The sequence below is a fragment of the Sinocyclocheilus rhinocerous genome, unplaced genomic scaffold (genome assembly GCF_001515625.1).
Source record: "Sinocyclocheilus rhinocerous isolate Xijiao unplaced genomic scaffold, SAMN03320098_v1.1 scaffold604, whole genome shotgun sequence".
Lineage (NCBI taxonomy): Eukaryota > Metazoa > Chordata > Actinopteri > Cypriniformes > Cyprinidae > Sinocyclocheilus > Sinocyclocheilus rhinocerous.
This window is the reverse complement of record NW_015658518.1, coordinates 456,874-470,176: the sequence shown is the minus strand read 5'-3', so window position 1 is coordinate 470,176 and position 13,303 is coordinate 456,874. Positions and strand designations below refer to the sequence as shown.

At 35.4% G+C, this 13,303-nt stretch overlaps 1 protein-coding gene across 1 annotated transcript in view; it reads left to right on the top strand.

Annotated features, from left to right (window-relative positions):
• The window catches only part of cracr2aa (calcium release activated channel regulator 2Aa), a 19,443-nt gene extending 6,564 nt beyond the window's left edge, over positions 1-12,879 (top strand). Inside the window, exons 3-18 of the mRNA XM_016530856.1 lie at positions 1,599-1,710; positions 1,882-2,071; positions 3,073-3,219; positions 4,185-4,275; positions 4,901-4,996; positions 5,900-6,087; positions 7,480-7,551; positions 7,629-7,674; positions 7,757-7,848; positions 8,120-8,471; positions 8,770-8,902; positions 10,132-10,213; positions 10,373-10,487; positions 11,478-11,579; positions 11,907-11,983; positions 12,493-12,879. Of these exons, the coding sequence (XP_016386342.1) occupies positions 1,599-1,710; positions 1,882-2,071; positions 3,073-3,219; positions 4,185-4,275; positions 4,901-4,996; positions 5,900-6,087; positions 7,480-7,551; positions 7,629-7,674; positions 7,757-7,848; positions 8,120-8,471; positions 8,770-8,902; positions 10,132-10,213; positions 10,373-10,487; positions 11,478-11,579; positions 11,907-11,983; positions 12,493-12,577 (1,980 nt within the window). The 3' untranslated portion in view covers positions 12,578-12,879. The remainder of the gene's footprint in view (positions 1-1,598; positions 1,711-1,881; positions 2,072-3,072; positions 3,220-4,184; positions 4,276-4,900; positions 4,997-5,899; positions 6,088-7,479; positions 7,552-7,628; positions 7,675-7,756; positions 7,849-8,119; positions 8,472-8,769; positions 8,903-10,131; positions 10,214-10,372; positions 10,488-11,477; positions 11,580-11,906; positions 11,984-12,492) is intronic.
• The last annotated feature ends 424 nt before the right edge of the window (positions 12,880-13,303 follow it).

The following is a 13,303-nucleotide window of genomic DNA, read 5'->3' as shown; positions in this document are numbered from 1 at the left end:
ATATATATATATATATCCCTCTTATTTTGGTAAACTAATATTTTGTCTTTCTATGAATTTCTGTGAAAAAAATCAGTGTATATATTGAATTTTACCATGGTAATGCTATGTGTTTTTGTTTGTTTGTTTTTCTTTTTTGGACTTGTGTAGTAATCATGTAAATACCACTGTAAATTACTACAGTAATCATTCAGTACCTCTCAAATACTTTTTATCAAATACCATGATATGGCATCAGATCATTGTACCACGGTACCACCACCATATTTTTATTATTATTTTCTATATTTTCTGTTCCACCTATTGGTCATAGTGTGTGAGATCTATATTAATCTCTCATCAGTGTGGTTGATTTATATGAAATATGAAGTTTCAGTACAGCTTTATGCAGCTTGTCAGAATCGTAGGAGCTTGGGAGACCATCCTAAAATTGTGGTGGGCATTTTGAAACCACCCCTTCAGTTGTATTATTGTGCAGATTCGATCACCTCTTAGATTTTCCATTCATTGCATATGTTTCCTTTGAAGTCTGGCTCTCGGGCCTTGCTCTGAAGAGCCTTTTTCAAAAGCATCACACCTTTGATCCAGTGTCTATGGAAAAAGCATTAATAAACATTGGTTCCTCATCTTTATTTAAATGATGCCTTTTGTTATTTCAACCCATTTGGATTAAATAAATTCCACAAATCCATACGCATTTAAATCTTTCTGTTTAATGATTGTGTACATGCTATTGTGAAGACTGTGACAACATTTACGTGCTTGGCAAAGTAACTTGCATCATGGGTCCACCACATGTTGGTCTTGCAGAAAGCGCTGACAACACTATTGGGGTTTCAAAGAGCAGCGTTTTCTAAACCTTCAGGCCGTCAAAAAAGCCACAGGAGGGGTTTTATTGCTGTTTTTAGAAGCTGTCACTTTAGTTTAACGGAGGAACTGGGTGATGGCTCACACTTTGTGCTCATTTTTACGCAACTGTTTTCACACGTCCATCAGCGTTTACAACTGACTTTTACAAGTACAGAAAAATCCAAAAGTCCACGCTAAAGTCACACTGAGAATTATATGTAGTGTTTTATGGGACATCTGATCCCAGAGCATATCTGAGCAAACATGTGTCAGGTTCCCACACAGGGTGTGTTATTTGCTCTCTAAGAATAGTAGCGTTCTTACTGTGTGTTAACGGGGTTGATCACTGAAATCAACAGCCTGACTGATTTTTAAAGGTGTCAAATGTCAACTTCGTTTGAGACCTTACTCATGACATACAAATAACCTGGTAAGAGATTGGAGAATATGTGGTCGAGTTTGGTTTTGTAGTGACATTCAGTTGCCTCATAAACATGTTTTGTGAGTTTCGATTTACTGTAATTAATTGTAATTTAATTGTAAAACCAATAAAATATATTATATATTTTTTATTTATATACAGCATGTATGACTTCTAAGCTACAGTAAATGTAAAGATACATAAGATACACTGTATAATACGTTATCTGTTTTTATTTACAGTATACTCTTAATTTGCTTATTTTCAGGTGATGCAAAATGCATTATGCTTTTCATAACATGCCTGTATCATTTGTCATGTGTTGTAGAGATTAAATGGAGAGCTTCCGCTGAGTGCTGAGGAACTTGAGAACGTCTTTGCAACTCTGGACGCAGATGGCAATGGATATCTGACCCTTGAGGAGTTCTCCTCCGGCTTTAGTGCGTTTGCATTTGAATCTATACAGCATTCAGTAAAAAAAAAAAAAAATTATATATATAAAATGTATGTGTGTTTTCGATTATTGAAACATCTGATTGATATTATATGTTGTATTTTGGGCTGTCTGTATCCTTTAAACGTTTGCTAATGTATTTATGTCTCCCATTCAGGTGAATTTATGTTTGGTCCAGGTGTGGTGTCAGTAGATCCACATGCAGGCGAGGAGCCAGTCTCAGCAAAGACTCAAGAAGTGCTCTACGAGAGCCAGTGGGAGGAGAGACACAGCAGGGGAGACGATGACGAGGAGCAACACTTCTGCATGCTAATGGAGAACCTGGGGGCAAGCAACATCTTTGAAGAGTGAGAGTCATTTTAGTCAACCACGCTATTTGAAATGGATCCTAAAATTAATATTCATGGTTGTAGTGTAGTTCCTATAGTGCACTTCCATGCAAGAATATTCCCACTAATGTATAAATTCTGAAATAACTGAAATAGATAACAACCTAAAATTAATCTTAATAATTAATTTTTAGGTTGTTATATATTTCAGTTATAGGATTTATACATTCTTAGAAGTATTCTTGCATGGAACTACACTAGCTGAGATGCTATTTTCATGCTATAAAACACATTAGTTATGTATTTTTATCTATAACTATAGTTACTGTATTTCTGACTATCATAAAAATATAATTTAGATTTCATTTAAAAAGCAACTTTACACCAAAGGTCAATTCTTGTCTTCTTATTGACCATATGGTGCGTTGAGCCCATTTTTGTAACACATGACCGGATGCACTTTCAGCAAACTACCGCCACTCCTAAAAGGCAAACGGTGATAGTGGAAGACATCAATTATAAAAGTTCATCCTTCTGACTGACTGTAATCCTTGTGTATGGTTATTGGGTAGAGCTGACAGTTTGGATTAGATTCTGATTGCATCTCATATACAGTCAGCTTCATTTTGCTGTTCGATAAAAGGAGCATTTTTTTTTATTTTTTATTTTTTACTGTAGTTCCACAAAATCATGATGTGATTTTGATATCCTTTCAGGAGACCTATTGCTAGTATAAGCTTTTTTTCTGCAACAGAAAATACTGTGAATGTCTTTACTAAGAGCCTTTATGTTTCAGAATTAATGCATTTCCAAGACGAAGGTTACTGCATTGAAAACATTAAAAAAAAAAAATTAGAGTTTAGAATTTATCTGACTGTGGACTTTGTACATGTATAATTATTTTTAACAGTGGAGCACATTTTTTGTGGAGTGTGATATAAGATGCTATAATAGATAAAACTTCATATAAAGTCATATAAAGGTAAAACACACCGCAAACTCAAACTGTGACGTCTCAGGCCAGGAGAGGTGCGGAGTCTTTGGGTGCAGCTCAGAAAAGACGAACCTCACCTTCTGTCCAATTTTGAGGAGTTCCTTGCCAGGGTCACTTATCAGATCAAAGAGACCAACCAGGAGAAGAAAGAGATGGAGACGGCCCTTAAAAGGTCAGATGTCAATTAAGCACCTTTATTCCTTTCAGAATTTGAACATGCATTTTGAAGGGATGTTACTCTTGTAGAAAGTTGTAATGGAAAAATGTGTTTCGTACAGTATTTAGACACTTATAGACTACTGTTTAAAAGTCTAAGGTCAGTAAGATATTAATTATTTATTTATCTATTTTAATTGAACAAAGATGCATTAAAAATGACCAAAAGTTATGGTAGAGAGCTTCAAAAAATACTTTTTGCAATATTTTTTTTTTGTCTTGAAAAATGTGTTTGTGCTACCTTTAAAATAAATGGGACTTGGTTTGATATTTTGTTATCGTTACCTACTCAGTGACATTCATACATTTTGAGTGTCAGCCCACTATATGAATCCCATGTTGGTTGACTTGACAGTCACATATCGTGACTAATAAGACTCAAGGGACAGATGTGATGCAAGCACTAGGAAAGTTGGCTTTTGCATGAGATTTTCACCCCTGAGCCTGACTGTATAATTGGTAACAGAGTTGGCTTGTACTATGCTCCAAAAGTTTATTATCTGAGCATTAGCAAAGGTAAGATTTTAGTGTTAAGCGGTGAGTTTACAGTATTCTGTTAACCATTAAAGGATATATTACAAGCAAGCAAATATATTTTTTTTCTAAAACATTCTAATGAAAAAAGTAATGTGTAATGCATGCTCACATGATTATGAGCATCACTCGGTTTTCAAATATATTGATCCCTTTAATTTATTCCACATTTATTCTCTTTTTATCACAATGGAGAGCCTGTACTGAGGCTTGATAGACATGTCTATTGTGGCTTTTAAAGATATATAATTGAAATATCTGCTGAGAGCTGACCTGTAAATGCCTTTTGAATGACGTCTGTTCCATGTACCCAATGAATAGTGTTTTATTCTTTCATATGACTAAGTGACTCAAAAGCTTTTTGAGTGATCCTGACATCTTTCATAGGAAAGCAGCGACACATGATGATGAAATCCAGAGGCTATATGAAGAAATGGAGCAACAGATCAAGAATGAAAAGGACAGGATACTCTTAGAGGTGAAACAATTATTACTTATTAATTACTCAGATTGGTCATTTGAAAAAAGCAAGTGTTATGTGTTACCATGGACCTCAAGGAAACGTAATGAAGGACTATAAAAAAGGGAGTGGGGAATCTCATAGACTTTCATTGAAAATCATACAGTATGTAGAGACCAGAAATGATAAAAACAAATTAAAATAAAAAAGATTCTGAAAGGTCATTAGACTGGCAATTTCAAATTAAGTTATGTTTACAGTAGAAACACTAACTGTTAAGGCCCGTTCACACCAAAGACGATAACTATAAAGATAACGATAGATATAGTTCTAAAAATCGTTCTCAATATTAAAGAATAGCACCACACCACAGCTATAACGATAGAGGCACAGAGAAATGATATCGATTTTTCCAGCTTATGATTGATACAAACATTGACACCCAATCAGAATCCATCCTGCTATAACGAGCTTGAGAATTTAAAGCGGCAGATGAGCATGCGCTTAGAATAAACCGACGATATCGTCTGCTGGTGTGGACGCTAATATTGTTATCTTTATAGTTATCGATCTTGGTGTGAACTGGGCTTTTTCTATGTACCATGGTAAATTGTATCGCTCATGTGAACTGTATGTTCTCTAGGATTCTGAGCGGTTCTTGTCTCGCAGTCAGGACATGGAGCACCAGCTTTCCGCTAAAGAGAAAGAGCTGGAAATCCTTTCTAACAAACAGAAACGGGTGGGTCACAACAAATTCCTTTGCTTGTCACTAAACCAGTTTAACTAGTAATATTTATGAAGACATTGCACATCTATTCACTATTTGAATGTGTGAATAAGAGTGATATCATTTCCTGTAAGGGCTTTATTTTAATCCTAATGAAAGGTCAAGGAAAGGCTGTAACTTGAACTCAAGAACAAACTAACATCTACATTTTAAGGACTTTGACTCAAATACTGTACGAGTCTTAATGCTCAGAAGTATTACTCTCAGATTCTTTAACACAATCACCAGGTGCTGTTGATCATTTGCTGGAAATTCGTGTTCAACTTTCAGAAAACCACATCTGACAGTGCTGACGCACACAAAAATAGACGCTGTTCTATACACACAATAGACAAAACCCAGCAAAGCCTTTCAGTGCTAATGAATGAACCGAAAGTAACAAAGTCGTAATGCTTCCTTTGCCTGCATCATTACAAGCTTCATTTTCTTCTCTTCGCATTTGCAAACAGCTAAAGCAAATTAGTTCCTTTATTATGCTCTTTGCTGCAATGTAAAAGCAAGCAAAACTGCTTTTCTGCTGTGAGGAGCTGAAGTGTGGTATAGTATGTTTGGTCATAGACGTGGTATTGTGTCCTATCGTGTCTATATTTAGCAGCATAGCTGTGTTGAAAAGCATGAGTGTAAGAGCTTTCTTATCAATCCATTCCTCCCACAATGTCCCATCCAAACATTCACATTAACACTTCCAAGGTTATCCTTCCAAGTTCTTGATAGTGGTGTAAATATACATGGCTGGTATGTCTGGTTATCCAGCACAATTAGTTTCAAAGAGCTTCTTGTTCTTCAGTTATGTTTATGATAGCTTATGTGTTGATTGTTTCATTTGTACATGTGTGTTTGTTTGATGTCCGTCAGCTGGAGCGTCAGTGTCGAGAGCTGTACAGCGAGCAGCGGGAGACAGCCGTGGAGAACGTCAAACTGAAGCAGTGTAATGAGGACTTGAGCAGTGAGCTGGACAACACCACCCAGGAGCTGAGTCTGGCCCAGGAGCAACTCATGCTGCTGCAGGAACAGTCCTCATGCCTGCACGAGGAAAGAGAGATGTGAGGATGATATGACATTTAGTGCTATGCTGCTATGTGCTATATACAATATAGTAAAATTAAATTCAAAAGTGAATAATATAATATAATATAATATAATTAGTGCTGTCGAACGATTAATCGCGATTAATCGCATCCAAAATAAAAGTTTTTGTTTATATAATATATGTGTGTGTGTGTACTGTGTATATTTATTATGTTTATATAAATACACACACATACAGTATATATTTTGAAAATATTTACTTGTATATGCATTTATATATTTATATTGTTATATTTTATATGATATATAAATATATTTGATATATAAACATAACATATTTTTCTTAAATCTATGCATGCATGTGTTTGTATTTATATATACTTAATAAATATACACAGTATACACACATATTATGTTAACAAAAACTTAAATTTTGGATGCGATTAATCGCGATCGTTTGACAGCACTAAATATAATATAATAATATAGCTCTAAGTTCACCCAAAAATGAAAATTCTGTCATTAATTACTCATCCTCGTGTCGTTCCAAACCTGTAAGACCTCCGTTCATCTTCGGAACACAAATTAAGATATTTTTGATGGAATCTGAGAGCTCTCTGACCCTCCCATAGACAGCAAGGATCCTTACACGGTCAAGGTTCAGAAACGTAGCAAGGACATCGGTAAAATAATCCATGTGACATCAGTGGTTCAACCGTAATTTTTCGAAGCTATGAGAATACTTTTTGTGTGCAAAGAAAACAAAAATAATTACTTTATTCGACAATTTGTCTCCTCCTTTGGATACTCTCCAAAACGGCGCCAGGGTGACGCGGAGGAGACAAATTAATGACAGTAATTAATTACTGTCATTAATTAGTGAGTAATTAATGACAGAATTTTCATTTTTGGGTGAACTATCCCTTTAATACAATTTAACAACATTTTTAATAAAACATTATTTGTACACTGCGTTCAAAGCATATCAGGGTCAAATTTCACACTAAAATAAAATAAATAAATACTTTTTTTTGTCTTTTTTTTTTGTCAATTGTCATTCCCTACAATTATTTATTATTTTGTGTAATTGTGATTATTGTCTAATTTATTTGTCATTATTTTGGTAATTGTCATTATTTTCTCCCTGATTCTCATTACTGTTCTTACAATGATGTTACTGTACATTACAATGATATATTTATTTAAATCATCATAAGCTAAGAAATATATCACAGTTTATTATACATTACATTTAAAACATTACATTTAAAATGTATTTTTATGTATTTGTTTATTTAATTTCATTAAAGCTGGTATCTAATAATTCGAATTTAGTTAATAAAGTTTGTCCCTTGTTTGATTTGGTATCAGTCCTGCTGGCAAAAATATTTATTTATTTATTCCAGGGAGATTTATAGGGTTACAGAAAGCTTGCAAAGAGAGAGGGCAAGTCTTCTCAAGCAGCTTGATTTGCTGAGGTAAGAAATAACTATCAATGAAGGGGCGGGTCTTTATGTTAGCCCAGATTTCATGTGTTCCGTTTCATTCCTTCTAGGGAAATGAACAAACACTTACGAGATGAAAGAGACATGTGCTATCAAGTAGGTTCATATAGATGTTATATTAGACATTGTACTGATCCTGTATTTTGATAATTTCAAGACATTGTTTGCTGTCTTTCAGAAACCAAATACTTCTGCTGCAAAACTCTCATGGAAACAGAGGCCTGGGTCAATTACTATGAAGCAGTCTGAGCGGAAGAATTCATTTAAGAGGTATGGCTGTGTGAAAATGCCATCTGTACACTCAACGGTACTCAAGATGAAAAGATACAGTGGATCTGCAAAATCAAAAAGGATCTGACTCTCCTCAGATAAAAGAGCTAGTCATTTTAGACTTGAGTTTAATCAAAGCTTATTGTGAAGACATCAATAAGATGCTTTCTTGATATTTATAGTTTTGAGTAATCAAAAAAGGTAGTACTCCATATTGCTGATGTCATTTTAGTGAATAAATAAGCATACATGTGGATGTTGTCTTCTCCAGTGATGAGGATGAAGAGGTTCTGCCACAATCAAAGCGGAAGAACGTGATTGGCGTAAATGGGCACAGCATGGACCTGGAGGACATGGTAGATGGACGACCTCCTTCAAAACACCAGCTCCAGAGAATCATCTCCATCGAGGAGGACCATCTTCCTCAGCTCCTTCAGCAGGGTTATCAAGCCCATCTCAGAGATTGGAGTGAAGATGAGGAGTTGGAGGAGGGCATGGACCTCCAGATGAGCAATATTTACCCCACAACCAGCACTCCGACCTCTGTTTCACCCCCTTCAGGAGTCGCACCCACACCCACCTCACCCAGAGGACAGCCTGTGGGCAAAGAGACAGTCCAGTCGGTGAGAAAACAGCTTGATTTGGTCTGAACCCAAGACATTCGTTGAGGTTTCAAAATGAGTATACTCTTCAAAATAAAGGTTCTTAATTGGCATCAATGAGGAACCTTTAACATCCATGGAACATTTCCATTGCGCAGAAGGTTCTTTATAATGGAATATAGTTCTTTAGAATATTTACATGTCCTTTACACTAACATCAAAAATGTTCACTAACAGGTTTTTGGGTCACATAGACCTGGCTTTCTTCCCCTTTTCATTCATTGTGGTGTCTTTTTTTAATTTTTATTTTTTTTCCCAGGAGGAAGGGGCCAGTTCAGGTCCAGATCGTCTCTTTAAGATAGTTCTGGTGGGGAATTCTAGTGTGGGAAAAACATCTCTTCTACGTCGCTTCTGTGACAACTGTTTCCACTCTGGTACATGTGCTACTGTAGGTAAGTGGCCTTCTTTCATATATTTACTAGTGTCTAGGGGTATTTTTATTTATTTAACCTAAATAGCCTCAATTTTAAGGCGCTTGCTCACCCAAAATGAAATTTCTGTCATCGACTTACCATCATGCTGCTCCAAAGCCATGTCTTTGGGTGTGAGTCCAATTTGATGCCATGTTGTTGCTGGGTCTGTTAATTGTCGACATGCACTGTCACTAACACTGTAACACTGCAGTATGCAGTATGCAGTAACACTGTTTAACCATAATTAGTCTCACACAACGTTGAGGTTTTGCTGACTTCAGATTTTAACCTTTAAAGCACTGTCTTACAGGAGGGAGCAGGTGAGGACATTCCCATCATGCTCCTGGGGAACAAGACCGATCTAGATGGCCAGAGAGAGGTTCCACTGGGAGTGGCAGAGAAATTAGCCAAGGTGAGTGAATGTGGGCCCTGGAGTGGCACTAATGGATCACCATTAAACATTTTAAGCATGGCGGTCTTGAAACAAACAAGTTAAAGAACTGATTCAGAGCTGAATGAGTATTCAGCCGTGAGGTGCGTGTAAGGAAGTCCTTTCTCCCGTCTCAATGAAGATGCATAAAGTGGCTTCCTGTCAGTTACTGTTGCATGAACTCACCAGATAAAGAACCACACTGAATGGCATACAGTAAGAATTACCCGTTATTCTAAAAGTATTTTATTTTGCCATTTCCTTTTCACTCTTTCAGGACTTTCAGTTGATTTTCTATGAGTGCAGTGCTTTTTCAAGCCACAATGTGACAGAGTCCATGATTCATATGGCAAGGTAAGAGGTTATTAGTTTTCACACAACGTTGAGGTTTTGCTGACTTCAGATTTTAACCTTTAAAGCACTCAAGTCTATTTCTATACTAAAGTATACCATGGTAAAAAAACAAAAACAAAACTGTAATACCACGATACTTTTTGGCCCATTTTATTAGCAAAGTATCTGTGCATACAATTGAACAGGTAAAAATAAAGCGACATAATGTGTGTCCATTTGCATGGTTCCTATTTAGCTGATTGTTTATCAGTAACTTTGTATTGACTAAAACCACAAATCAATTCCGTCTGGCCTTTAGTCAGGGCTTGTGTGTGGAGCTGCTTCTAGGATGGAAACAAAAGCATGAAAATATTAAATGGCATGACTCCTAGTCCTTTCCTTCTCCTTCAGACTGACTTTTTTTTTCATTTTGTGACGAGTGCAGGTATTGACTACAGTGTGAAGACTCTTACAGTAGACAACAGCCAGGTAGCCTTGCAAATGTGGGACACAGCAGGACAGGAGAGGCGAGTTGTGTTTTATTGATTTTTTTCATATAGGTTTATGTTTCTGTTAACAATCTTAATTAATTATAATCTAATTGTTCATTGATCGCTCCATTGCATCTTTTAACTGGAAAAATAAGTGAATGCTAAAGATGTTTTATTGTGGGGATCTGCCGACAGGTATCGCAGCATTACCAAGCAGTTTTTTCGCAAGGCCGATGGCGTGGTAGTGGTGTATGACGTCACTAATGAGCAGACTTTCACAGCAGTGAGGCATTGGCTGGCCAGCGTGCAGGTGAGTGATTCATTTCCACTTTCTTTTGGGTAAAAGATTAAATTTATACTTATATACACATACACCTTTGGGGAATTGATTGAAATATTTATGAAATACGGTGTAAGGAAATATTTTGTCCAGTAAAATGCGCTTTAGATTTAAACACGACTCTTCCGCTTGAATTATAAATACTACCTGCTTCCAACTAGTAATAACAAGTAGCAATTGGCTAACACAATTTTTTTCCTTCCCTATTTTTATTTATTTTATTTTTTTATTAGTGGTAGAAGTGTAACTTTTAACAGGCTTTTATGTAAAGTTGCTGCTGACCTACTGGCCTAAAAAAAAGGAATTTGTTCCACTCAAATTTTTGTTTCAATAGATAATGAAAGTCCTAGTTTCAAAAGTTCGGGATCAGTAAGTAATTTTTTTTTTTGATACTTTTATTAATTCACTTTTGATCAGTTTAAGGCATCCTTGCTGAATAAAAGTATGACATTTTTGATACCTTTTATTCAGCAAAGATGTTTTAAATTGATCAAAAGTTACTGTAAAGACATTTATAATGTTACAAAAGAAAAAAAGATCTACTAATTATATTCATCAAGACATCCTGAAAAAAATGTTCATGGTTTCCACAAAGCTGTGAATCAGCACACAGGTTTTCAACATTGATTATTTATAATAAAAGTTTCTTGAGCACCAAATCAGCATATTTGAATGATTTTTGAAGGTTACACTTATTTTTACTATAGGCTACTGTTTTTACTGTATTTTTTTATTAAATAAATACAGCCTTTGTTAACATAAGTGACTTTTTTTCAAAAAAAGATGAACAAATCTTATCAACCCCAACCTTTTGAACGTTAGTGTGTATAATTAAATCAATAAATAGACAACAAAAATGCAATAAAATGCTTATTTCAAGCAAGTCAGCTGTATCGTCAATGCGGTAAGGCAGTTTTAATTCGTTTTAATGGGAAGTGTTTATCTTTCTCTGTCTTACAGGAGGGAGCAGGTGAGGACATTCCCATCATGCTCCTGGGGAACAAGACCGATCTAGATGGCCAGAGAGAGGTTCCACTGGGAGTGGCAGAGAAATTAGCCAAGGTGAGTGAATGTGGGCCTGGGAGTGGCAGAGAAATTAGCCAAGGTGAGTGAATGTGGGCCCTAATGGATCACCATTAAACATTTTAAGCATGGCGGTCTTGAAACAAACAAGTTAAAGAACTGATTCAGAGCTGAATGAGTATTCAGCCGTGAGGTGCGTGTAAGGAAGTCCTTTCTCCCGTCTCAATGAAGATGCATAAAGTGGCTTCCTGTCAGTTACTGTTGCATGAACTCACCAGATAAAGAACCACACTGAATGGCATACAGTAAGAATTACCCGTTATTCTAAAAGTATTTTATTTTGCCATTTCCTTTTCACTCTTTCAGGACTTTCAGTTGATTTTCTATGAGTGCAGTGCTTTTTCAAGCCACAATGTGACAGAGTCCATGATTCATATGGCAAGGTAAGAGGTTATTAGTTTTTTTTTTTTTTTTTAATGAGTACACAGAAGAGTGCTTTTGAATACATTCACGCCAGATTTTTGACTACAAGAATATAAGTATATATATATGTTGGTCATATATATATATATTTTTTTTAAATAATAATAAAAATGACTAAAACTTAAAAACAAAATGAAAAAACGTAAACAAAATAAACATTATATAAATAAAATTATATGAAGTATATAAACAAATCAGAATCTAATATTGGAAATTACAAGACAAAAGAGTGATTGCAATACAGTGATGTGGTAAAATTGTGAATTTGTTTTTCTAGTAACTTTATGAGACTAAAATATGTTTCAGTATGTGAACAGACTTTTGGCAGAATACTTTTTAATATCTGTTTATTGCATATGCAGCTGCATAAACAGCCAGGTTATTCCCGAGTACAGTTTTTTTTTTGTTTTTTTTTCTTGTACTGCACCTTATAAGATGTGCTACTTTTTTTTTTCTCTCTCTCTGTCAGAGTTCTAAAAGACCAAGAGGACAGAGAAAAAGAGAAAACTGTGTCACTAGTAGACAGCCACGCTAAGAAGAAGTCCTGCTGCTAGCAGAAAGTCACCCATAAACACTCACAGAAACCTGCAGATCTTTCAAACCTTTTTTTTGCTTTGCATTTTAATACGGTTTGGTGTTAATGCTGATCTGTTATTCTTCCTCTTATGTTCCTGTTTTTTCTTTTTGAATGACCACTGTGGAGTTAAAAATATTCGGTCTTTTTATATACCAGTACCTCTTTACAATGTGAAACGGATGAGTTTTATGATAATAGTTAGATGTAGGGCTTGAAATAGAGCACTATAGTTTTGTACATTACACAGTTGTAAAGCGTGTCCCATTAAGGTCATTTAAATCTCTTGTCACACTATTGAAGTAAACAAACCTCTATTTTTGTATTGACAGTTGTTGTAATTTATCTTTTTAATATGAAGGTCTTGGAAAGTATATTTAAATGAGCAAAATAAGCTCCTACACACTAGTTAGCACAGTCGTTTGCACAAATGTATTATTTATATTATTCCTAGCAAGCAGACATACTCTGAAAAAATGGCTCTTTTTGCTGTCATCAGCATGAATATTTTTAATACACTGCCATGAAGCGAACATATGGTTTGCATAAGGATTCGGTTTTAACAGGGTTCAGTGTTGTTCGCTTTACAGTGCTGAATAAACCATTGATTTAATTAAATGGATTTAGTCCATTATTGATTTCAGATCACTTTTTGATTTGTATTTTATGTATTGTGCCAACAGTACTGTGTATATCTGTATTTGCT